The 24,803-nt window shown below is 34.9% G+C and overlaps 5 protein-coding genes across 10 annotated transcripts; 1 reads left to right on the forward strand and 4 right to left on the reverse strand.

The window, feature by feature from the left end:
• Positions 1–346: 346 nt before the first annotated feature.
• LOC109341411 (sulfiredoxin, chloroplastic/mitochondrial) lies at positions 347–3,594 on the reverse strand. Its single transcript, XM_019579312.1, has 5 exons — positions 3,457–3,594; positions 3,098–3,261; positions 1,634–1,667; positions 609–702; positions 347–511 (listed from the first exon to the last, which is right to left on the reverse strand). The coding sequence occupies exons 1-5, from the start codon at positions 3,527–3,529 to the stop codon at positions 496–498; spliced, it is 381 nt and encodes a 126-aa protein (XP_019434857.1). The 5' UTR covers positions 3,530–3,594; the 3' UTR covers positions 347–495.
• Positions 3,595–3,692: 98 nt separating this feature from the next.
• Positions 3,693–6,966, forward strand: LOC109341410 (14 kDa zinc-binding protein). Of its 2 annotated transcripts, XM_019579310.1 has the most exons (7): positions 3,693–3,814; positions 4,158–4,256; positions 5,087–5,173; positions 5,748–5,895; positions 6,432–6,549; positions 6,654–6,751; positions 6,786–6,966. In XM_019579310.1, the coding sequence occupies exons 1-6, from the start codon at positions 3,783–3,785 to the stop codon at positions 6,719–6,721; spliced, it is 552 nt and encodes a 183-aa protein (XP_019434855.1). In that variant the 5' UTR covers positions 3,693–3,782; the 3' UTR covers positions 6,722–6,751; positions 6,786–6,966. The 2 variants fall into 2 exon arrangements, with proteins under 2 accessions (XP_019434855.1, XP_019434854.1); XM_019579309.1 differs by having other exon boundaries at positions 6,654–6,966.
• Positions 6,967–7,964: 998 nt separating this feature from the next.
• On the reverse strand, positions 7,965–14,820 carry LOC109341407 (probable arabinosyltransferase ARAD1). Of its 4 annotated transcripts, XR_002106956.1 has the most exons (4): positions 13,827–14,818; positions 12,578–12,943; positions 8,266–8,510; positions 7,965–8,231 (listed from the first exon to the last, which is right to left on the reverse strand). XR_002106956.1 is itself a non-coding variant. In XM_019579306.1 (3 exons), exons 1-3 carry the CDS (start codon positions 14,706–14,708, stop codon positions 8,340–8,342), a joined length of 1,419 nt encoding a protein of 472 aa, XP_019434851.1. In that variant the 5' UTR covers positions 14,709–14,820; the 3' UTR covers positions 7,965–8,339. The 4 variants fall into 4 exon arrangements, 3 of the variants coding, with proteins under 3 accessions (XP_019434851.1, XP_019434850.1, XP_019434852.1); XM_019579306.1 differs by lacking the exon at positions 12,578–12,943 and adding an exon at positions 9,482–9,847 and having other exon boundaries at positions 7,965–8,510; positions 13,827–14,820; XM_019579305.1 differs by having other exon boundaries at positions 7,965–8,510.
• Positions 14,821–15,610: 790 nt separating this feature from the next.
• Positions 15,611–19,013, reverse strand: LOC109341409. Of its 2 annotated transcripts, XR_002106957.1 has the most exons (5): positions 18,853–19,013; positions 18,502–18,689; positions 18,269–18,431; positions 15,808–16,071; positions 15,611–15,755 (listed from the first exon to the last, which is right to left on the reverse strand). XR_002106957.1 is itself a non-coding variant. In XM_019579308.1 (4 exons), exons 1-4 carry the CDS (start codon positions 18,928–18,930, stop codon positions 15,877–15,879), a joined length of 624 nt encoding a protein of 207 aa, XP_019434853.1. In that variant the 5' UTR covers positions 18,931–19,013; the 3' UTR covers positions 15,611–15,876. The 2 variants fall into 2 exon arrangements, 1 of the variants encoding a protein (XP_019434853.1); XM_019579308.1 differs by having other exon boundaries at positions 15,611–16,071.
• Positions 19,014–22,621: 3,608 nt separating this feature from the next.
• LOC109341399 (uncharacterized mitochondrial protein AtMg00810-like) lies at positions 22,622–23,914 on the reverse strand. The gene has a single exon (XM_019579294.1). It carries the CDS (start codon positions 23,912–23,914, stop codon positions 22,622–22,624), a length of 1,293 nt encoding a protein of 430 aa, XP_019434839.1.
• Between the last annotated feature and the right edge of the window lie 889 nt (positions 23,915–24,803).

Below are 24,803 nucleotides of genomic sequence, written 5' to 3' on the forward strand. Positions count from 1 at the left end.
CACAACAACGAAAAAGTTTTTATTCTACTAGATGGAGTTGACTATTGGAGAGCAAAACTACCATGAAAACAAGACATCATCAATAACAGTTAATCGATTAACTGTAAAGGTTAATCGATTAATAATGTAGTTAATCGATTAATTGGTTAGAAAAACAAGTAAAACATTGGCTGAACAATTCTTATAATTGACATATTTTACACATTTAACACATGTTGAATTGTTTTACAACATGTATTTATTAATTTATTAGTTAGGTAAGTTTGTTCATGTACTATAAATAAGGTTTTTCATGCATTGATCAAGAGAAAAATTTAAAATTTATAATATCAATATTTTCACAATATCGGCTATAACATACATTCCCCATAAAGTAAATATGTAATACGCCAATAACACTAGCTTCAGAAGCAAGAGACTTCAATCTTTACTTGTGGAATGGATCATAAACTAATGGCATGCACCAACTTTGAATTATATAAGGTGAATAGATGTTCAGCGCATATGATGTCTGCATGATGAGAAACCAAAATCAAAATCTATCAGCAGAGAGAACATGCCTTTCTCACCTAAACTTATGTAAGAGTTGGCAAACCATATTAACTAACCTTAGAGTCTCTTTCGTGCCACGCCGTATTTTACAACGGATGGTAGGTAGTCCAAGGCGCTGGTGAGCTTCATAGCGGTGACAGCCAGAGAAACCTACAAATCAAAAGTAACACAAATCTTTCCGATTTTAGTCCGCCTTATGATTTTTTTCCAGAAGTTGGTGATATATTATATTACTTAAACTTTACATCATCTAAGGGCATCCTCCTATCCATAACTTCAAATAATGAGATTAAGTGATATTCAATCTCTTGCCTATGCTTCTAGTTTGTCTACTATCACCTATGAACATTGTTTTCCATTTCATCCAAAGATCATTTATGACTATAGCTATATTTCTCTCCGGGATGATATATGAATCTTTAAACACCAGAGTTTATGCTACTCCAAATCTGGTATATGCATCCAAAAAGTGCAGCTGTCCTTAACTTGAAAACTAGTCTCTTTGTTATTTAGCTAAAAAAATGTGATCCCATGTGTGTAATCTTTTTCTTGTAACCAAGGGTATCCCCTCACCCTATGGGTAAGGAACTAATCCGTTTCGAGATGTGTGACTGCCCTTCCCAACAAGTGTCGCTCTTAGGAATTGAACATTTGACCTTTTGGCCTATCTGAGAATCTAGTGGGGCCTTACACCATTAGACCAATGCCTTGTTGGTCCCATCTCTATAATCTTTTTGCACCAATTGAAAAATCTAACCATGACATGACACCATGTAATACTTCCTGTGAATAATTGCATTGGAACATTAAATGTTCCAAATTTTCATCTTGCTTGCAAAAACTACACACTTTCTGTAATTAGACCAAATTTATGCAGACTTTCTTTAGTAGCCAGCCTTCCATGAAAAATTGAAACATCATCCATGAGATAAGATATATGCATTTTATATTCTGATTGGAGAACAGTAACACAAGTGCTTAAGAACTCTCCTAGTAAGTTTCCATGAGAGGAATAGATAATTCAACAATATAAGTACTTAGAAAATATTAGATTCCATGCTCGATACAGAAAAGTTCATACCGTAATAGGCTCCATCGACCTCGAGGACATCAATCTGTGCCACAAAGGAACTCAAATCAACAGCTGAGCATAGTGTTTTGATGAATCACAAATGTACTTAATGAGCCAAAGAGGACTGGTAAGTTTAAGAAACATAAATCATAAACAATCAACCACAAAATTAATTCAGCAACAAAAAACAACACACCCCTCATTTATACACAGTTTCATTGTTTTCTGCCTCCTAATCTCTCAATGGTATTCAATAGTTCTAAGCAGCTTGTATCCATCACAGAAGTAAAAAGTAGGGAAAAAATCAAGCACGGTCAGCACTTAGCACGTTACAAAGTCTTGTAATAAGCAGAGTCACACCATCTATAACTGGCCACCAGTTTTGACTGTAATTGCACACAAAAAGTAGTCAAGCACTGATTTCTTGTTCTATATTGCAAAGAAAATAACTGCAAAACTCACAATTCCACTGTAAGTGTTTTATAATGGATGCAGCCTTTCTAGTAATATTCATCCAAACTGAATCTCTGCTTAATATGGTTGTATGAAGCCAAGCAAGGTTAGTAACTGAAGTGCTATATTTTCTGATAAAAGTCAAAGTCTGGTGAAAGTCCTCTTAAAAAAAGAAGATGCTTTATGATATAGAAACCACATTATCAAATTATCAATATATGGACTAATTCATCCAAGAAAATAAAAGAGCTGGGATCTAAATGTTTCAGTCTGAGAAGTTTCAACCAACCCTCAGTCACAAATATAAAATACCCAAGAAAATGGCTGGAAGAACAGATTTGCACATCCATGGCTCAACTCCAATAAGGAAAACAAAGGAGGAAAAGGAAAACTCTTTCCCATTACATGAGGAAAACTGTTATCATGAAACTCTTAATGATAATTTCAGTTAAAAGCAATTCAATGAGGAAAAAGAAAACGTGGAAAACACAAATTAAAAGCATGAGGCTTCCACTTAGTAGATGTACGTTGTCTTATCTCCGCAAGCGGAAAGACTGTTTCCAGGAATTTATCAATGCAAGTGTTACCACAAAATGTTTAGCACAAGGAAATGAATTTCCATCAGATACTTCATGAATAATAAATATAACAAATACATATTCTCCACTATTACATCAGTTTCACAATTCTTTTTATTAAAAAGGGTCATAGGGTCATCTTAGAGACACCCAATAAACTTTCTCAGGATATTGACAAAGCTGGTTACAGAATCAGAATTTGCACAAATAACACCCCATGACTTGTTTATTAAACAACACAAATAATGCTATTCCAACTTGTCATGAAAATTGTTTCTCCAATAAACCCATAAAACACTTTAGTAGCTGTATTTCAAGTATTCAAAATATCCCTTGTTCATTTTTTTCACAGGAACTAACCAAAATTTAAATCCAATATTAAAACACCAAAATGAATACAAATAAATAAATAAAAATTTACAAAAAGGAAGAAAGTGCTTACAGGGACTTGAAGACCAATTTCACTAATACTGTCCATAAGTTGTTGAACTTTGTTAGGATCATTTGTTCTTGTCCTCAGCAGAGGCCTCCTTATCTTGTCTAAAGGAAGCTCTACTATCACCGGACCACCACCACCACCACTTCCAGAGCCACCAGGAGGAGCTCCTAAACATTAAACATTAAAATAAATAAATATTCAAAAATTCAACCCAGAGGCTCGAAAAGGTTGTTTCCAGTAATTGAACTACGAGTGCAACCAACTTTCCCGTTGCGCCGAACCTCACCCTCATAATAAATCAATTTAGAAGAATAAAAAAATTAATAGACACAGACACAATAATTAGAGAGAAAGAGATGCACCGTTGGAGCTGGATGAAGCAGACACAGTGAAGCACCTCAAATTAACAGGAACATGCAAAACAAAATTTGCCATTTTTCATCAAAATACTAGTACCTTTTTTTTCTTCAGTCTTTTACATTTTTCCAATTTGTGTTATTATGTATATATAGTGAAAATGAATTGAGAACCAGAGAATAATATTGTAGGATATTTGATGACCCACCAATATTTCAACGGCCAAGATCATTTTTTTACATTGGAATTGGAAATACCACCGTCCACACACAACAAATGTGCTATTTAAATATCAAAGATTTTATTTTTTATTTTTTTCAGCTAAGGAGCTATGGCAGCGACAGTTCCTTTCTCTTTTCTTAGGTACACCCTTCTCACTCTTAACTCCATTTGTGTTTGTTTTTGTTTCATGACTGTTAGAATTTGAAAACTTCTCATGTCACTAATCAAATTATCTTTACTGTGAATACTCAATTTGGTCCGCGTATTATTTGATCCCGAAAAAAGTAAAAATTCAAATTAGTATTCGAAAATGTGAGTCAAATGCCATAGGTCATAAAACATGTTAAAAATGATTAATTTGATTCAATTTTTTTTGGTGGGGTGTTTTCAATTTTTCAGAGGATATATTAGTACATGGCAGAAATAGGTCTTTGCTCTTATCTTTATCTATCGTTCGCTGAGTTCGGGTTTCAATGATTGGCAGGAACTACTGTGCTTTATTGTCAGCATCATCAAGGCCTTTCGCTGTAAAAGCGCACAACCTTAATTTCTCCAAATTTGTTCTTCCTCTACAATGTCGAAGGTTTTTTTTGTTCTTAATTTTCTCATTTCAAAAAGGTTAAAATTGCCTGAAATTTTTTGAATTAGGTAATTGCTAATATAAGGTGATAATGATTCCTTTGATAAATTTGCTTTCCTTGGATTGTTTAAGGTTTTGTTTAATTACTTCTTATGTTGTTAGGTTCTATTGTGGTTGGACCATTAATATGACAGAGTTGAACCAATTGAAAAAGAATTATGATGTTATTTGAATATCCTGAATGTATAACTTTCAGACAAATTTATTAATTCTCAAATCTGAAACTGGTTATTATTTACAATTTCAAAATTATTCTTGAATTTGAGTACTAGGCCTTACTTTTATATGGTGAGGTGATAAAGTGTGTTCAACTTGAAACAGCATCACTCATGAGTCATGAAACAGTGGATTTATGTTTATAAGATGAAGTATGCATGCATCCTTTGGGTTTGATAACAAGCAGTAGCTTAAAGGACATATTGTAGGAACTGCTATGGTGTCAATCAACTACATTTCATTTTTAGGAGTGTGCCTTCTTTTTTATTAAAATTTCTGTCAGCAAAAGAATTTTAGTGTTGAAAATGTACACTCTTTGAGTCTTGATGTATTGAGTACCTGAAAAGGATGTTTTGGATTTATATTTGTTTTTATCTATAGCAGCAAATATCCATGTTTAGTTTATCTTAAATAAACTTTTGGCAAGACATTTTCACAGCCAGAATCTGTTTTGAAGTAAATGCAGTTTGTTTGGATATTTTAATGAATTCTTACTGTTTGGAATAGCTTTATTTTTTGGAATTGTTGTCTGTTGACATTTTCCTTAAATATTACAGGTTGCCTTTTAGTGCTAGTGCTTCAAATAATGAACAGGCTGCAGCCAAAGCAGCCGCTGTCAACTCTGATAGTGGAGCTCCAACAATGTATCATCTTTTGACATAATACCACTAATGTCATTTTAAATTTGTTGCATGATCATCATTCTGAAATATACTCTTAACAACACAAGCATTTGGTAGACAGGTTAGACCAGCACGGATTAAAACATACGTTGGTATATTTTGTAAACATAATAGAACAGGAGAGAAAACTCAAGAGTAGAACATTTTGGTTCCGCTAAAAGGGTCGGAACCGAAGAAAGCAGAACATCCTGTTCTGTCTTAATCCATCTTGTTATATATGCACACCATAAGCTCTCTTACTATCACTAACAAGCTTTGGAGACACTTTCGAATAAAAGAAAATCAAATGGTATTTTAAAAGAACATTGAACATTAATGGTCTTTTTCCTTACTGCATATATAAATGTAAAATGTATCACCCCACACACAACCACCACTGTGACAAATATAATCAATGAATTATCTCTGGAACCCTGAGGGACAGAGTGCAGCGAGGATCTTCCCTGTTTTAAAGCACATTCAATTGTGTGTCTGAACTCTGAATTATGATGTTATTGTCAAGAGAATCTCTTATGTGACCGTTTTTTCTTTTCAGATTTGACAAAATCATAAATAAGGAGATCCCTTCAAGCATTGTATATGAAGATGAAAAGGTCCTAGCATTTCGGGACATCAGTCCACAGGCTCCAGTTCATGTTCTAGTCATTCCAAAATTTAGAGATGGGTTAACAGAACTTGGGAAGGTCACTAATATCCTTTTTTCGATGTGCATACTAACAGAAGGATTTGTATGATTATTCAGTTTAGTAATGCTCCTTTACTTTTGCCCCTACCCTGACTACTTTTACAGGAATAAAAGAACAAGCGTTTATAGATGGCTTCTTTTAAGTTTACCAAATTTGTAAGTAGATACTTAGGTGATGTCACAGTTGTCAGAGAAATGGAATACGACACGTATTTAAAACAATTATAAGATTTCGTACGTGAGGCTTTCAAGGTAGTCTTGATGAATGGCAGGATAGTGATCTCACATGCTAAGAGAGGAAAAATTAGATTAGCATACAGTCATGGATGTGTACAATCACTATATTGTACCATTTTCTATCTGTTCATGACTTAAATGAGATTATTAGCTAGCTTTAAGTTATTTCTATGTCTCATTAGACAGTAAACCTTTCTGATTGGATTTGTTCTTGTATGTCTCAATACAATCCTCCAGCAAAAGAAGAGAAAAAAACCCGAGTATTTGGATCTGATGTGTAAAATTTTCCGTTTGCAGGCTGAAGCTAGACATGGGGAAATACTAGGTGAGCTTCTCTATGCAGCCAAAATAGTAGCTGAGAAAGAAGGAATCCTCGATGGATTTCGTGTCGTCATCAACAGTGGTCCTACTGCTTGTAAGCTTGTGTTCTTGTCATCATCTTCTCAAAATATTTTTCACTTTGCTTATAATCATAACTCCTACTCAGTCTCATTCATCTTATACTCTTGTTCTGAATAGGTCAATCTGTTTATCATCTGCACTTGCATGTCCTAGGTGGGAGACAGATGAATTGGCCACCTGGTTGAAGGTTGAAAATTTCATCTTTGTTGAAATCCTTGATGAAAGTTTTCATTTTCCCATAGTATCATAACATAGCCACATTTGCGGATATATTTCACATGAATATTTCTTCATGAGCTATACTTTACTAGAGATAGTTCACTTTTTGTTATATTTTTAATTACTTGAAGTATGCAAGTCTTAGTGAGGTTCTTATCAGAATATTGTTGAAGTATTCTTTTAAATATCTTTGCATTGCTTCACCATTTAATTGGTAAGAAGTCCATTGTTTGTTCAAACATTCAAATCATTTGGTGAATATAAAAGGGGTTTGAAACCTCTTACTTGTCATTAGGTGAGAGTTTCTTGTTCTGAAAAGGTATTTGGCAACATCCCAACAACTTCAGAGAAATACAAATTGAATGAGAGGAAATGAGAATGCACTTCAATGTGAGATACTTGGACAGATAGAAAAGGATGTCTATTACCAATTTTCTAGATTGTCCAAGCGGTGAAATTTTGTTAAAATTTGCTGACTCTATGAAGGTTGCGAAATGCGAGAAATGCTGCCTATAATCTTGTGGTAAGAGAGAAGAGACAAAAATTATTTTGGTGCCTTTGTGAACACTGCCTTGATTTTATGTTTGAAGATATTGGACAGCTTCTGGTATTTTGTTTACATTGCAAATTTAAAGAAAATCAAAACTTACATATACACACACATGGGATTCGAAGATATTGATCATGCATCTAACAGTTCGCGTGCGGTTTGATTCACAATTCAGAAAATTGATCCTCCAATTCAAGCTTTGAATCCCAATTTGGAAATCATAGTTAATTATATTATTTAGAGCCACCTTTCCACCTTCCTCATTATCCACCTTTCATGGAAACATGCATGTCAAATACTCAACATGCAAAATCTCATTTCATTTTTTTTGTATAACTAATGGTATACCTTTACCATATGAGTAAATAACTAATCTCTTTTAAATTGTGTGGCTTCACCTCTAAACAAATGTAACTCATAAATCAAACCTTGAAACATTGGCTTAATATAATACATGATGATCCAGTTCGGCCTTACACGATGGTTTGATTCAATAAGCATACCTCTTTAATTTTCTAACGTGAGATATGTGCTTTACAAGCCAATGGGGTTACATTAGCTACCAAAGGGAAAATCTCCTTTCATATCATATGATTCATAAAGTGATAACAGTGTAGACATATCAAATGGTTTTAGCATGCCCTATGAACACAACAAAAAATCAAAACAAGGAACATGTTAAAGAATAAAAATAATCATGACTTTATTCTCTATAGTGTACATGGTACAGCTCAGTGTTTCCTTGTAAGCCCGGTCTTAATGAATAAATTTATCAGCAGTGTGAATGTATACAAAAAGATATACAAAACCTCTAGTAGCAGGATGAATTAATTAAATGTTGTCAACTCCTCAGCCTCGAAATTTCCAGACAACTGAATCATAGTCTCATAGAAGAGAATTCAGGTAATGCTTATACCACTAAATATGCATCGCTTTAGTTATAAGATTAACCCAAGTCATTGAAGAGAGCACCCCAAGAGTTTTACTTCAGAAAGTGCCAAGCCCGTACCTCTGAGAAAAGCGCTATGAGGTTCTCATCTCAAGACAGTCTGGTTTACACATATGCAAGAGCAGTCAGGCTCCTTCTTAACCAGCCTTTTATCGCGGTTAATCATCAGTTTAATCAAAGGTAGCTTTCTTGAAACTTGGCGCCAAATCTCATTAACTGCCCCATCTAGTTCATCATATTCAAAGTATCGCTTCACCTGAAACCAGGTAAATTCTGTTAATGCCCTGGCTTAACAAGTAACAAACAAAACAGAAAAAAAACTAGAATGTCCTCTAACTCTTTTTTTTTTCAAATACAAAATTACAAATCATTAACTACAAAATGAAGTTACAAGAACGATTAAATAGAGTAATATAAAAGTTAAAATTTTAGCTATTAAATAAGAGCTACGTGTTTGGGGCTTACATAACTTTTATTTGAGCAGGTAGAAGGGAGAAACAATGCATGTAACCCAAGTCAACCAGAATACAACAATTCCATGTGTCCATATGATTAATAGCATACAGGGAGATGCAATTAGAAACTATTGAACTTATCCAAGTTTGTGACTAAGATTTTGTAGAAAATCATCAAAGTGTCAATCACCATGGTCGTGGGTCTCATTGAGCATTAAGATTTCATGTACTTATGCATTTATTATTCAACGTCTAGAAGCTCAGAGAAGGGGAATGAGGAAAAAGAATTATTGTTTTACACAAAAGGAACAAACTCCAATCAAACTCCTATTGAAGTATAAATACCTTAATAGAAAATCAATGAGAAACTAGATCATTCTTGCTCATGAAAACAATGATTAATTACTTAGTTAGAAGTCTAAAATGCAATAGAAGTAACCATGTATTCCCAACAATATAATAATGTTTGTAAGACTAAAAATGGAAGAAAAATGAAAGGGGGACACTATTGCCAGTTCTACCAGTTTCTACCATATCAATAGAAGTAACCATATCAATCAGTTTCTACCAGTTCTCTCATTCTATGCATTAACACTATCATGCTTTCCGCCAGTAATCACAGCTCAAACTTTTCATTTCTATTTCTTCCCTATTTTTGCTTAACCATGTGGAAACTCCAAATTAGATACAAGCAAAAAAATGCACTAGGTGGACACCAAATTAGATACCCATAGATGTTATCGCAAAAATAACTCAGGGCAGCACTACTAACCTCTTTTAGTTCTTTCTGATATTCCAGGATCCTATCTGAAGTAAATGCTCTCAACTTGGACACCAAATATCCTGGCTTTATAGCAGAAGCGGTTTCTACAAACACAGCTATCTTTCTGTAATCTATAGTATCTTCAAAAGGCAACTCAATACTATCACTGACAATCACTGGAATGCACAAGCTAACTATAGCATCAAACAGTCGACAGGCTGATGGAGTATCTCCTGCAGGATGTAAACAGAACTTTGATGTATGCATTCCTTGTGAAGCTGCTCGTCTACTCTCTCTGGATTGTGCTCCATGCTTTACAACGACATCTTTTTCATTTTCTAGAATTTGAAAGAGTGTATCACGAACCTTCCCTCCCTGTAAAACAGGTGAGACATAAAGAAATCAATATAACAATAAGCCATGTGCATCAATGAAGCCCAAACAGAGGGTCTTGTTATTTAAGCATATACAAAGAAAATAACACTATCACAGCATAATGTGCAAATGTTTTGATGAGAATACATACAGGAAACTGATTATATACTCTGACCCTAAATATGAACACCACAAAGTAGAAAGCTAACCAGGCGAAGTATAAGCCAGTTTAATCACTGCCGGTACTATTGCTACAACAATAACTATAGAAGTCTTTCACACTGGGCGGGGTCAGTTACATGGAAGAAACAACAACATCCAAGACTTCAAAAAGGCCATTTAATTATAAATTCTTTTGAATTGATTCACCTTTTTCTCTGCTTTTACATTTGTATGGTTAATACAGAGACTACAGAGGTAAAGACAGAAACTGTAAGCTATGTCAAGTAGGATTTGGATCCAAATCCATATAAATATTGTTGCATCGAATGTACCACTCTTCAATTTGCTTCTTACAAGTAGACCCGTAAATCAAAGGTAAAAGACAATTTCAAAGGTAACAAGGAGAGAAATATCATCCTGATCTACTATATCGAACTCAGGCCAAAATTAAAAATGAAGTATTAGCCTTTATTTGCCATTTTGATTTCAGTATTGCCTCAAACAACATTCTTTAAAGTGATTCTTCTGATGTAAATATAGCAAGAGAATTCAAATTTCATATTATTCGAAATATCAAAAAGAATAATTCATCACTTCTGGATTCATAGAAAGATAATGCATCATACATATATACCCTCCTTTGAGGTCTCAAAATCAACTCAATTCTCAAAAATCATCAATGATAAATGCCAGATTAATTTCGAGCATCAAATATATAGTCACATACAGAATAATAGTAGTACTAAGAATAGTAACCATAATATATTGCATTACCTCTTTGCGATACCGATTTCCCATGAAAAACAATAATGTCCCACGCTTATCTACGCTGACGTCACCCTGATACGATCGAATACGATGCGAATACGGTACAACTACGTCCTTCACAAGTGATCCCTGATCAGGTCGAACACGTCCAAAATCTGAAACGAGCAACACTGAATTCTTAACATGATCAATGACCCGATACATTGCATTCGGATCTGAAGCCACAATCACATGGTCTCTTCCATTGTTCCTCTTCCAATACTCCTGCCCCTTCAGCCACTCCACCAGCGCCTCCTGGTTCTTCTCATCGCTATAAACCGGAGCCTTCTCTTGAACCGAACCGGGCGCTCGAACCGGGTTCACGATCAAGCTGAGCGAAGAAAAGAACGGCACGAAGAACAAATCAGCTTCATCAGGATCAGAAACCCTAACGATTGGAGACCCCACGCGCTCGGATTCGGGTCGGGATAGATCCGAAAAGAGGTACCATTCCGACATGTGCTGGTGGCCAGGGTACTTGAGCGATGACAAGTCACCGGCATCGCGTGATGCGCCACGCGCCAAGGAGTGGTGGTGGATTATGCCGTAGGTGAACCTGGTGGGGAGATCGTAGAGGTAGACTTTGACGGCATGATTTTTTGCGGTGGCGGTGGTGGTGGCGTGGAGGGTGGGGTTGAGGAACGCGTTGAAGAGAGCGTAGAGGGCGATGATGAGGAAGAGTATGGGAAGGAATTGTTTGAGGAAGGGTTTTCGAATGGTAGCGTGGAAGAGCGCGTGAGAATTGGTGAGGAAAGTGGGTTTGGGTTTTCTGGCTTTGGCCTTCTTTGCTCCTCCTCCTTCGTCCATGGTGGGTTTGAGGTGCAAAGGAGGCATCGCCACCTTGTGAAGCTTTGAAATGAAATATATATACGAGGAGCAATTTCTTTTTCTTCCTATTCTTATGGATGAAAGAAATTCAATTTTGCGATAAATATGATGTGATTCTTTCTCCTAAAAATTAAATTGATTTTATTATTCNGCTACGTGTTTGGGGCTTACATAACTTTTATTTGAGCAGGTAGAAGGGAGAAACAATGCATGTAACCCAAGTCAACCAGAATACAACAATTCCATGTGTCCATATGATTAATAGCATACAGGGAGATGCAATTAGAAACTATTGAACTTATCCAAGTTTGTGACTAAGATTTTGTAGAAAATCATCAAAGTGTCAATCACCATGGTCGTGGGTCTCATTGAGCATTAAGATTTCATGTACTTATGCATTTATTATTCAACGTCTAGAAGCTCAGAGAAGGGGAATGAGGAAAAAGAATTATTGTTTTACACAAAAGGAACAAACTCCAATCAAACTCCTATTGAAGTATAAATACCTTAATAGAAAATCAATGAGAAACTAGATCATTCTTGCTCATGAAAACAATGATTAATTACTTAGTTAGAAGTCTAAAATGCAATAGAAGTAACCATGTATTCCCAACAATATAATAATGTTTGTAAGACTAAAAATGGAAGAAAAATGAAAGGGGGACACTATTGCCAGTTCTACCAGTTTCTACCATATCAATAGAAGTAACCATATCAATCAGTTTCTACCAGTTCTCTCATTCTATGCATTAACACTATCATGCTTTCCGCCAGTAATCACAGCTCAAACTTTTCATTTCTATTTCTTCCCTATTTTTGCTTAACCATGTGGAAACTCCAAATTAGATACAAGCAAAAAAATGCACTAGGTGGACACCAAATTAGATACCCATAGATGTTATCGCAAAAATAACTCAGGGCAGCACTACTAACCTCTTTTAGTTCTTTCTGATATTCCAGGATCCTATCTGAAGTAAATGCTCTCAACTTGGACACCAAATATCCTGGCTTTATAGCAGAAGCGGTTTCTACAAACACAGCTATCTTTCTGTAATCTATAGTATCTTCAAAAGGCAACTCAATACTATCACTGACAATCACTGGAATGCACAAGCTAACTATAGCATCAAACAGTCGACAGGCTGATGGAGTATCTCCTGCAGGATGTAAACAGAACTTTGATGTATGCATTCCTTGTGAAGCTGCTCGTCTACTCTCTCTCGATTGTGCTCCGTGCTTTACTACGACATCCTTTTCATTTTCTAGAATTTGGAAGAGTGTATCACGAATTTTCCCTCCCTGTAACACAGATGAGGGCATAAAGAAATCAAAATAACAATAAGCCATGTGTACTGAATCAATATAAGAAAGGTAGAGACAGAGACTATAAGCTATATCAAATAGGATTTGGACCAAATCCATATAAATATTGTGGCATTCCAATATACCACTCTTCAATTTGCTTCCTTCTTACATCTAGACTCATAAATCATAGATTCATAAGTAACAGGGAGAGATACCCTCATGATCTAAGGCATTGCACTCAGGCAAAAACTATATATCAAACTGCGGACTTCATCACCTGATGTGGCCGCAATATTGTGATTGTAGTGACGTCCAGTCGTCCACAACATCATCACCCCACAATTGCGATGTAAGATTCAACTCAACTGCATTAGACCTCGTCGGGCCAATAAGGCCACATCAAATTCAAAAACATTTTTTAATCGCAAGAATTTCACATGAACGCAATCGCAATAAGTGCAATCGCAACCATAGCTTAAATCATTGTCAAATATTAGCCTTTGCATACCATTTTCATTCTATTATTGTCTCAAACTATATCCTCTAAACTGTTTTAACTCGCATGGAGCTACATAATAACAAATTTCATAAAAATTTAGTGTCTCAAATACAAAACTTCAACTCGATCAGCTCAATTATCAAAATTCATCAAGGTTAAGGCGAGTTTATATTAAAATATCACATACATAGTTGCACAAATAACCATGCCAACAAAACATTGGTCTAGTGGTGTAAAAGGTCAAAGGTTAGATTATTCTGGCCTACAGTTGTTGGGAGGGATAGTCATGCATCCCGGAAGAAATTAGTTCCTTACCTAGGAAGAGGGGATAACCTTGGTTATACCAAAAAACATAATGACCATAATACATTGGATTACCTCTTTGCGATATCGATTGCCCATGAAAAACAACAATGTCTTTCGCTTATCAATGCTGACGCCGCCCGGATACGTTCTAATACGGTGCGAATATGGCACAACAATGTCCTTCACGAGCGATCCCTGGTCGGGTCTAACCCGCCCAAAATCCGAAACAAGCAACACCGAATTCTTAACCCGATCAATGACCCGATACATCGCATTCGGATCCGAAGCCACAATCACATGGTCTCTCCCATTATTCCTCTTCCAATACTCTTGCCTCTCAAGCCACTCCACCAACGCTTCCTGATTCTCTTCATCGCTATAAACCGGAGGCTTCTCCGGAACCGAACCAGCCGGTCGAACCGGGTTCACAATCAAGCTAAGCGAAGAAAAGAACGGCACGAAGAACAACTCAGCATCTTCCGGATCAGAAACCCTAACAACCGGAGAACCCACGCGCTCGGAATCGGGTCGGTTCAGATCCGAGAATAGGTACCATTCCGACATATGCTGGTGGCCGGGGTACTTCAACGATGACTTATCACCGGCAGCGCGTGACCCGCCACGCGCCAAGGAATGATGGTTAATTACACCGTAAGTGAACCTGGTGGGGAGATCGTAGAGGTAGACTTTGACGGCGGGGTATTTGACGGAGGTGACACCGGCGGTGAGGAAGACGGAGGAGGCGGGGTCCAGAGTAGGGTTGAAGAATGCGTTGAAGAGAGCGTAGAGAGAGAAGACGAGTAAGAAGGTGAATAGGATTTGTTTGAGGAAGGGTTTTCGAATGGTGGAATTGAAGAGCGCGTGGGAATTGGAGAGCGTGGTGGGTTTGGGTTTTCTGGCTTTGGCTTTTGCTCCTCCTTCATCGTTCATGGTTTTGGGGTGCAGAGGAGGCATTGCCACACTTTCTTGATATATTGGAAAAAAAGAGAAGGTGGAGTTTATAGTAAGCAAAATAAATAGGAGGAATGAGATTTTCTTTTCTTACTTTTCTCTGCTTTGGTAGGTGCTAAGTGCTAACTATGGAATATGGATTTGATGGATGAAAGGGATTCCATTTTTAATGATAAATGTGATTTTATTCTTCATTATTGCAGTGATGTGATTAGAATGGGAGTTATTATTCATTATTATTAACCACAAATTCTCTTTTATGATAACAAAAATAATAATATGTAGTTGTTCGAATAATTTTGAAGCATCATACTATGGAAATTATGAAGGCAAAATAAATATAAGTAATACTTCCTTATAAATTTTTTAGTATACCAATTAGGAGTCAAAACCTTATAAGGGTTATAGAGAATGCTAAAAATAACTCACATTTGTTATTTTTTTGGAACCATTTTGAACATTAAGTGTTTATAGATTAAACTAGTACATGTGAAAAGTTTGATGGAATAAAAAATGTCTTTACTCTAAATATAACTTTCATGAAAACATTTTGTTTACACTTCCGTATAGATTCATAACAAACAATTTGAAATAAATTCTTAAATATATATTTAGCCTCAATAAAATAGGAAGAGGTGGGGTTTAAGATTAAAAAAGAAACTTCAAAGACTAAAAGTAAAGGGGAGTTGTTATATAATGAATCAAGGTCACCAAATTCCTTGTCTATAGAAATCAAGGTCACTACTTTAGATGAACTAAAGACATATTTAAGCATCGATCTTAGAGATGAGCGTTGATTGGTTGATTTGCTCCAATACAATATAATTGATTGATTTGGTCTATTAATTTCAAATTAATAATAGTGTAAAAGATATTAACGTCATCCTTCCATTATTGTTAGATTCTATGACAAAGCTGGTATCATTTCATTAACCTAGTACTAACTATTCATATACAAGACTATTTCTGTACAACTAACAATCTTCTCAAACTTTGATATAAGTTTTGCTACTTTAATTCCTCTCACAAAAGCAAACTGAGACAATTTGCCTGGGGAAGGACACCCCAGAATCATTCAGATTTCGAGCTAGCCACACGGTGCCGGGGTTTGCAAGGAGATGCAATCCAATAGGAAGGTGATGACAAAAGTTAGCTAGGAAGTACAACAATTCTATTCCCTTCTAGTTTGTGTTATCAGAACATTTTGAAGTTGCTTTTGCAACTTTGCTTTTATTTGGTGGTTAGAAGCCACATTTATACATACTCTCTCCTTTTCAGCTAGGAGTTCTGACCTTCTCATTTCAGCAGAAGCTATCTCTGAATTACCAGAATTTCTGTTGTTGCTTTCCATCAAAGACAACCTCAGCTGAAAATGAGAAATGTGATTAAATTCAAACACATTGCAATCATCAGACGAAGTCATATTGTTGTTCATTTCAAGAGAAGTGGTAACATGAGGAATGACTAAGCCACAACTGAATCTGACAACATATACAAGAAACCAACATTTGTGTTATCTAACTATAAAGAAAGAAAACAACATATTTCACAGAGAATTGATCTCCTAAAATGGAAACCAAATTGATTTTAGCATACTGTGGAAGCTAGAGTTTGGTACATTAATATTCTTTAAAAGAAGAATCCATCAGGTTTACAATTCGCTGTAAATCAGCTTTTCAGTACAACTTCAACTTTTGCAAAGTAACATCCATATTTTGCTTTCCTTTCAATTATGACAAACTAAGCATATAAACTTGTATCTTTGTATCAGATGCACTAGATGCATCAGTTGCACCAGGCTAGAGCTGCCCCATGCACTACTCAAGCCTTTCAAGGCACTTCCTCTCGGGCCAAGCTTAGGCACCTGCATCAGGCCACCCATTCAGTCACGGTCCAGGCTAAGCATCAATCAAGCAAGGCCAAGGATCAATCAAGCAATCTAACCAGAATTCTGGGCATCAGACCAATGGGCTTTTTGTTGCTTGTAGTCCAAGTCATTGTGTTATTCATGTGTTTTATCATATTTAACATGTGCTAAATATGCTAATTAAGTTAGGTGGTTTGTTATTGTGAGTTGTTAAAGGATTCTTCTTCCTATAAATAAGAAGAATCAAGTTTGTATAATTTGTCAATTAATTCTCTAATAAAAGTATCAAGTATTATTCTTTTCCTATTCTCTTTGCCACATATATACATATTCTTTCTCGCATTATTCTTCTTCAACAAGAAGAACTCTGTTCCTTCTTGATTCTTTCCTTTTCTTTGATGGTATCAGAGCTCTATTAAGAGCTCTGCTACATTCATCATGTCCTTCGAGACAACATCTTATAACAATGTCACTCACACCAATTACCCAAGATCTAGACTCTCCTTACCATGTGCACCCCTCAGAAAATCCTGCAAGTGCCCTTGTCTCACCTCTTCTGAATGGTGAGAACTATCATCAATGGGAAAGGACAATGAGGATGAGTCTCATATCCAATAGAAGCTCCCCTTCGTTGATGGATCAATCAAAATGCCTGCAAAAACAGATCCCATTTATAGAGCATGGGAGAGGGCTAACAATATTGTAACATCATCAATAACTAGGTCAGTAACACCTTCAATAGCACAAAGTGTCATATGGATTAATAAGGCCTATGAGATTTGGGATGAGCTAAGTGAAAGATTCTCTCAAGGAAATCTTTACAAAATTGCAGAGTTGCAAAGAACCATTACTAACTTCACACAAGGAGATCTTGATGTGTCCAACTATTTTACAGAGTTAAAGACACTCTGGGATGAACTTGATAACTTTAGGCCTATGCCAAAATGTAGATGTGAAGTGCAATGTTGTGGTGATGTTTTTTATGATGTGAGGAATCATAGAATGGAGGATAGAGTGATAGTTTTTCTTAGAGGGCTTAATGATTCCTATGCAGGGGTCAGGTCACAAATCATGATCGTGGATCCCTTACCTAACATGAGTAAGGTGTTTGCTCTCATCATTCAACAAGAATCAATCAAACAATCTAACCAAAATTATGGGCATGAGACCAATGGGCTTTCTGTTGCTTGTAGTCCAAGTCATTGTGTTATTCATGTGTTTTATCATATTTAACATGTGCTAAATATGCTAATTAAGTTAGTAAAGTTAGTTGGTTTGTTATTGTGAGTTGTTAAAGGATTCTTCTTCCTATAAATAAGAAGAATCAAGTTTATATAATTTGCCAATTAATTCTCTAATAAAAGTATCAAGTATTATTCTTTTCCTATTTTGTTTGCCACATATATTCATCTTCTTTCTCGCATTATTCTTCTTCAACAAGAAGAACTCTGTTCCTTCTTGATTCTTTCCTTTTCTTTGAGAAACATCATTTACTAAACTTTTAATTCAATGTCAGTTATTAAAACTATTACCCTCAGAATACCTTCAAAATTTATCCAATTTCATCCAAAGAAAAACAGATAAGCAAGCATAGGCACATACACACATTTACCAACAAACAATCACCAAATCAATTGTTATAACATGTTGCAACAACTATAAAAAAGTACTCCATCAAGTTATGATCACCACTTACCTCATTCACTCTATTCCTCAAACTCGCAACTTCCATTTGGCATTTGGCCACAAACTTCTCCGCAGTTTCCTTAAATTCCTTCATTTCTATCCTCTTGGATTCATAAAAGCCATCTTTCTTCTTATGCAACTCCTCAAGCTCCTCCACTTCATCCTGTAACGACCTAAACTGCTCAAATCAAACACAACTCTTCCAAAATTCCAATTCAAGTTGAATACATTGTAGCTAGCTACCTCAATTCTTGTGATACAGATTCATATTTCACTTCGAGGTTCTCAATTTGAGATTTAAGAGACAAAATCTTGAAACTCTGTGAAGCTATTTTATGATCGAGCATCAAGCATCTCTGTTCCATAGCCCTAATTTTTGCAAGCATTGACGCCAGAATCAGAGACTTGTTCGATTGCAACTCTTTCTCAGCCTGAGAACACAGAATGTAAGAGAATTTGGTGTGTTTGGCTCCATAGAAAACGAGGATACTTAGAATTTGAACATTTTACAGTGTTTTGAAATTTGATTTCGTTTGGTTCAAAATTATTGAGAAGTGAAGAGAAAGATAGTAAGAGGTTGAAATAGAATGGAACCTGGAGTTGCGAGAGACGTTGAATTCGAGTGCGGTCCATGTGGTGGAGACGTTCGTTGAATGCGGCGGAAAAAGCCATTGTTGCTGATGCAACTGAAAACCAGAATCAGAGAGAATCTGAAGGGAAATCAAATTTTGATGTGAATTTCTGCCAACTCTTCTACTCCTTGCTCTACTGCCATCTAAAAATTTAAAATCTGTTGTGTTTTTCTTGTTGCAAAAACTGAAATTTTTAATATGCATTTTATAAAAAATTTATAGTCCGTGTAAAGTTAAAATATGGTGTTACTTCTAGTGAATTTTATTTTCTATTTTGCTCTTAATATTATTTATTATTTACAAAAATCATATAATTCTAAGTAATCATCATCGACACATTAATTAACCATATCGTTTACTTTAAACTAAATATTATCATAAATAATTATAAAAATTGAATACGTGATATCATGCAATATTAGGCGGCATGTCCCATACACACAGTAGTAAAAAAAGAGAAAAAATATGTACATCCATAACATAAGGCTTATAAAATATAAATCATCTTAATCATTCATTCTTCAAAAAAAATATAAATAAATAATGCACATAAATCTTTACATATATAAATATTATATTTTTCATAAAATGTGTGATTATATTTCTGACAAATGAACAAAACTACTCCCACACGAAATCCAAGTCAATGATAATGAATCATAATAAATCTTTAAATTTTTTAATTGATATGATATATTTTCTATTTTATTTGGAATAAGGCTTGAAAGTTGAAACAACATATTTATATTTCATTTTAATGACAGATTTAAGGATTCCGAAAACTAAGATATATACTTGTGTACCTTGATCTAGTGTATTTCATACTTTTTGGAAGGATTTTTCTGGGCTAAATAAACTGTAATTATGTTCGTATTATTTTGGTATCCATCCATCATAATTACATAAAAACAATTTTATTAAACCGACTATACGAAATCTATTCTTGTCAATATTTTTTTAATAAAATAGTCATAATCATAATAAACAATATTAGGAGTATTACTTATTTAACACATTTTATATTTGACTGTGATTATAAGTTTTGTATATTTTATTTATACTATCTTCTATACTAATCTATAATGGGAAAACTTATTTTAACTACCATATGGAGTAATTTTCAATTCTTCATATTGTCCTTCTTAATAACTTTACATTTATTCCAAAATTTATCTTTCAATTTAATCTTAATTCCAATTTTCTCTCTCTACTCCATGGCTGAAATTTATTTTCTTCTCTCTAATTTTTGAGTAATTTCTCTATGACAGTTACCCTTCATGTTTACCTTATTATTCTTTTCAAACTACATTAACTTTTATTTTGTTTTCTTCCTTTTTCTCTATTCCTTCATTGGACATGAAGACATCACCAACAATACAATGAGAAGAAGGGAATCTAAGGGATAAAGACAAATAATGAATGAGAAACAACCAAACGTTCATTTTTTATCCTCTATATTTTTACTTCACTATTCATGAAGTTGGAATGTTATTTTATTATTTTTACTTCATTATTCTTAAATCAATTTTGTGTTTCTATTGAGTTTTTCTAATATGTCTAATCCACTTTCATTCAAGTCCATTAATTCAGGGCCACTCTTTCATTCTTTTCCATTAGCTAATCAATTTTTTCCTTAGCCCATGAAAGAATTTCAACGACTCATCATCATCTTAACATATTTTTTATGGTTGTAGACTTGAAGCATGAAGTGAAGACTTTCAAGATATATGACACTATTTGAGGTTTCATATTAGAATATATTGATGGTAGTAGTTCCAATTAGATGCCTATATAATTGTTGTAATATTGTTTTACCATATGATCATCTATATTACTAAGTAGGAACATCTTTTTCACAACTCGCAGTTACTGAAAATTGGCATATTTGAGTGGCAAAACAGTTTCAATTTTAAGGGGGTTATTATTACAACTGTTCATCAATTTCAGTTTTTGAAAACCACTTTCTCAATTCATTTAGAGTTTAATTTGGTTGTTATTACTGTGCATTTATATTGAATATGTTTAAGGGGTAATCTATTATTCTTTGATATTATACTTATTTTTTCTTTAGTTTTCTTTTCCTTATTCATCTTTTTAACTTTAATTTCTATTTTATTTTGATATATTTTATAAAATGTGTGTCATGAAATACTTCCCCACTGCCATTGTTGTCATTATATAGTAATGATAGTCAAGTAATGAGACAAAAATTTGATTAGTATTGCACATATTCAAATTTAATTGTAAAATTCATAATTATTGGTTAGTCTACTCAAGGTTAATAAAAAAAATAAGCATTACATTAACCATACTTGAGCACACAGAGTGCCATAAAAAAAGTGAGCACAAAATACTTCACATTTTCTTTTTCGCTTCTGGTGTGGTTATCGGTTATACATTTGCCATTAATGGTTTGACATAGTGGTTCTGTATCCAAATGTTTGTGAAAAGTGTCAAAAGAATGTACAATTACCATCTTATTTTGCCTTTTTTTCTATTTTCGGCAAACTATTTCATATTCATCTTCTATTATTTGTTATTTCATTTTATATCCTTGTTTAACCGGTCATTATGGAGGATTCTGCTTGATGAGAGATGTTGTAAAAAGTTGAGATTGGAGGTGAGATATATACAAGTTGTCTTTCTTTTTAGATAAAAGAATATTTTTTTTGCATAACATTGGTTCTCACACTTTCAAGGGCTTCAATTTAGGATAAGGATCTGTTGTCCCAAAGCATGTCTCATAGCTTGTCTCAAACCAATCATATTATGTCATGTCAGTTAAAAAATTAAATATTTATAACTTTATCAATTTTTGCTTCATTGTAATTGGTTAGGTATAAGTTTGGGGACAACATATCCTCATCCTTCACTTTACACATATGGAAGTCTTCTCAGTGACAAATTTTTTCATGTCCATTTTTCTATTAGTATCATTGTTTCCAAGGTTATTCAATGTTATAATGATATTCATTTTAATTTTTAAATTCAAATTTTTTTTTGCTTATCATAAACTTATAGTATCATTTTTTTCTATTAGTATCATTTTTTTTGCTTATCCTCACCCTTATCATAAACTTTACTTACAAAAATAATTGCGAGTCACTCAATTATTTTAATATTTAATAAAAAATTAATAATTACACCAATCGAATAAATTATATTAAAAATTACAATATCTAAGACAACTTATTATATTTGATATTTATAACATGTAGGTTACACATTACAAATGATAGGAAAGCGGGTTGATGGACACAATAGTACCTGACAACACGCTAGTATATTATAGTAGAAATATATTCATGTTGTTAATTTCCTTAAACAAATAAAACAATAATAATGATTATTGATGTATTTTTTAATAAAATAATTCTATATTAATAATGTAATACACTTTTACACTAATTTATGTTCATATGTTAATAGTCATCTACTTTTAAATGAGAATAACATATCTGTACCATAGTGTAATTTCCAGCATAGTGTAATTTTCATAAAGCCAAAACTCGGTGTAACTTCAACCATAGTGTAATTTTTGTTAGATCAGCTGCATAGGAAGAGAGAAGGAAGATGAGAAGAAGAAGAGAGAAGGGAGAGGAGAAATGCAATATGGAGTTAATGATGGAGATAAGGCCAAAGGGCCAATACATATAGGAAGCTAGGAAAATAAAAAAGACAATACTACCCTTTACTAATAACTAAAATACATTTAACATTCCCCCTCAAACTCAAGATGCGTTAATCGAAAGCATCGAGAGTTTGTTAGTCAAGAAACGAAAACGTTGAGTAGAATGAGGTTTGGTAAACAAATCAGCAATCTGCAACGAAGAAGAAATGAAGGGTAAGGTGATGGTGCCATGTTGGAAGTGGTGACGTGTGAAGTGACAATCAATCTCAATGTGTTTAGTACGCTCATGAAAGACAGAGTTATGAGCGATTTGAATAGCACTCTTATTGTCACAGTACATGGGAGTGGGTTCAGGTTGATCAACACCCAAAGAAGCAAGTAACCAACGCAACCAAACTATTTCAGCAGTGGTGGTTGCCATAGCACGATACTCAGCCTCTGTAGAAGAGCGAGAAATAACATCCTGCTTCTTACTCTTCCAAGATATGAGGGAATCTCCTAGAAAGATACAGAAACCTGTAGTAGACTTGCGATCAGTAGGATCCCCAGCCCAATCAGCATCTGAATAAGCAGACAATGTCAAGGAAGAAGTTGAAGAGAAAAGAAGACTCTGAAACTGAGTGCCTCGAAGATAACGAAGGATCCGAAGAACAGTTTTCCAATGAACATTAGTAGGAGAACTCACAAACTGGCTAACAATGTGCACTTCATAAGCAATATCGGGCCAGGTAATGGTCAGATACACCAAACTACCAACAAGAGTGCGGTATAGAGTAGGTTCAGAGAGAGGAACACCATCAGAAGATGTATATCTAGCATTAGTCTCAAGAGGACTGTCAACAGCTTTAGTGTCAGAGAGACTAACCAGGTCAAGAATATCAGCAATATATTTCGATTGGGAAAGAAGATAACCCCTAGGAGATGAGGCTACTTCAATTCCCAAGAAATATGTAAGAGTACCTAAATCCTTCATCTCAAATTGTTCTGCTAGTTGCGTTTTCAACTTTGTAATCTCATCACTAGTAATGATCATATCATCGACATATAAAGAGATGATAATGCAACCATGAGGAGTATTTCTAACAAATAAAGCAGAATCATGTGGACTTGAAGAGAAGCCAAGAGAAGTTATCACAATAGAGAATTTATCAAACCAAGCGCGAAGAGCTTGTTTGAGTCCATAGAGACATTTTTGAAGCTTGCATACTTCCCCTGGATTATGAGAAACTCCAGGAGGAGGAACCATATATATTTCTTCATGAAGATCACCATTTAGAAAAGCATTTTTGACATCCATATGAGAGATATGCCATTGACGAACAGATGCAATAGCAATAAGAGTGCGAATGGTTGTCATCTTGGCAACAGGAGCAAAAGTTTCTTCATAATCCATGCCATATTGTTGAGCTCATATTGTTAAGCATATCCCTTGGCAACAAGACGAGCTTTGTAACACTCAATAGAACCATCAGACTTGATCTTGATCTTAAAGACCCAACGAGAACCTATAGCACGTTTGTCTGGTGGTAGAGACACCATAGTCCAAGTACCTGTTTTGTGCAAAGCAGAAAGTTCATCGTTCATAGCCTGCTGCCAAAGAGGATCAAGAACAGCCTCTTGATAGGAGGATGGCTCAGATAACCTGTGGAGAGAGGTCAAAGCAGAAGCAAAAGAAGTAGAATAAATGTTGTAAACAAAGTCAGGGAGCTGAGTGGACTTATGGATACGTTGAGGATAATGACAAGGAAGATGAGGTGGTTGAGGATGAGGATCACCAATCTGCAGAGGGTCATGGGCAGGCGGGGGGGTATGAGGAGCTTCATCCCTGAAATTCTCAAAATTAAAGTCATTTGGACCATCAATATCCGCAACAAATGGATCAATATGAATGAGATCAGACCTGGTAATGTTTTGAGAGTCAGATGGAATAGAATAAAAAGGCAAATGCTCAAGAAAAACAACATGACGAGAAATATACAATTTACGAGTAGAAGGATTATAACAACGATAACCTTTCTGACCATCCCCATAACCAAGAAAGACACATATGGCAGATCGAGGAGTCAATTTACTCCGTTCAACATGAGGAAGAAGAACAAAACAAGTGGAACCAAAAACCCTCAATGATGAATAATCAGGAGGATGACCATACAACCTTTCAAAAGGAGACAAACCTGAAGTAACAGAAGAAGGAATTCTGTTAATGACATGAACCGCAGTTTTGACAGCCTCACCCCAGAACTCAAAAGGAGCCGATGCTGACAGAAGCATAGAACGGGCTG

Source organism: Lupinus angustifolius, unplaced genomic scaffold, assembly GCF_001865875.1.
Source record: "Lupinus angustifolius cultivar Tanjil unplaced genomic scaffold, LupAngTanjil_v1.0 Scaffold_457, whole genome shotgun sequence".
Lineage (NCBI taxonomy): Eukaryota > Viridiplantae > Streptophyta > Magnoliopsida > Fabales > Fabaceae > Lupinus > Lupinus angustifolius.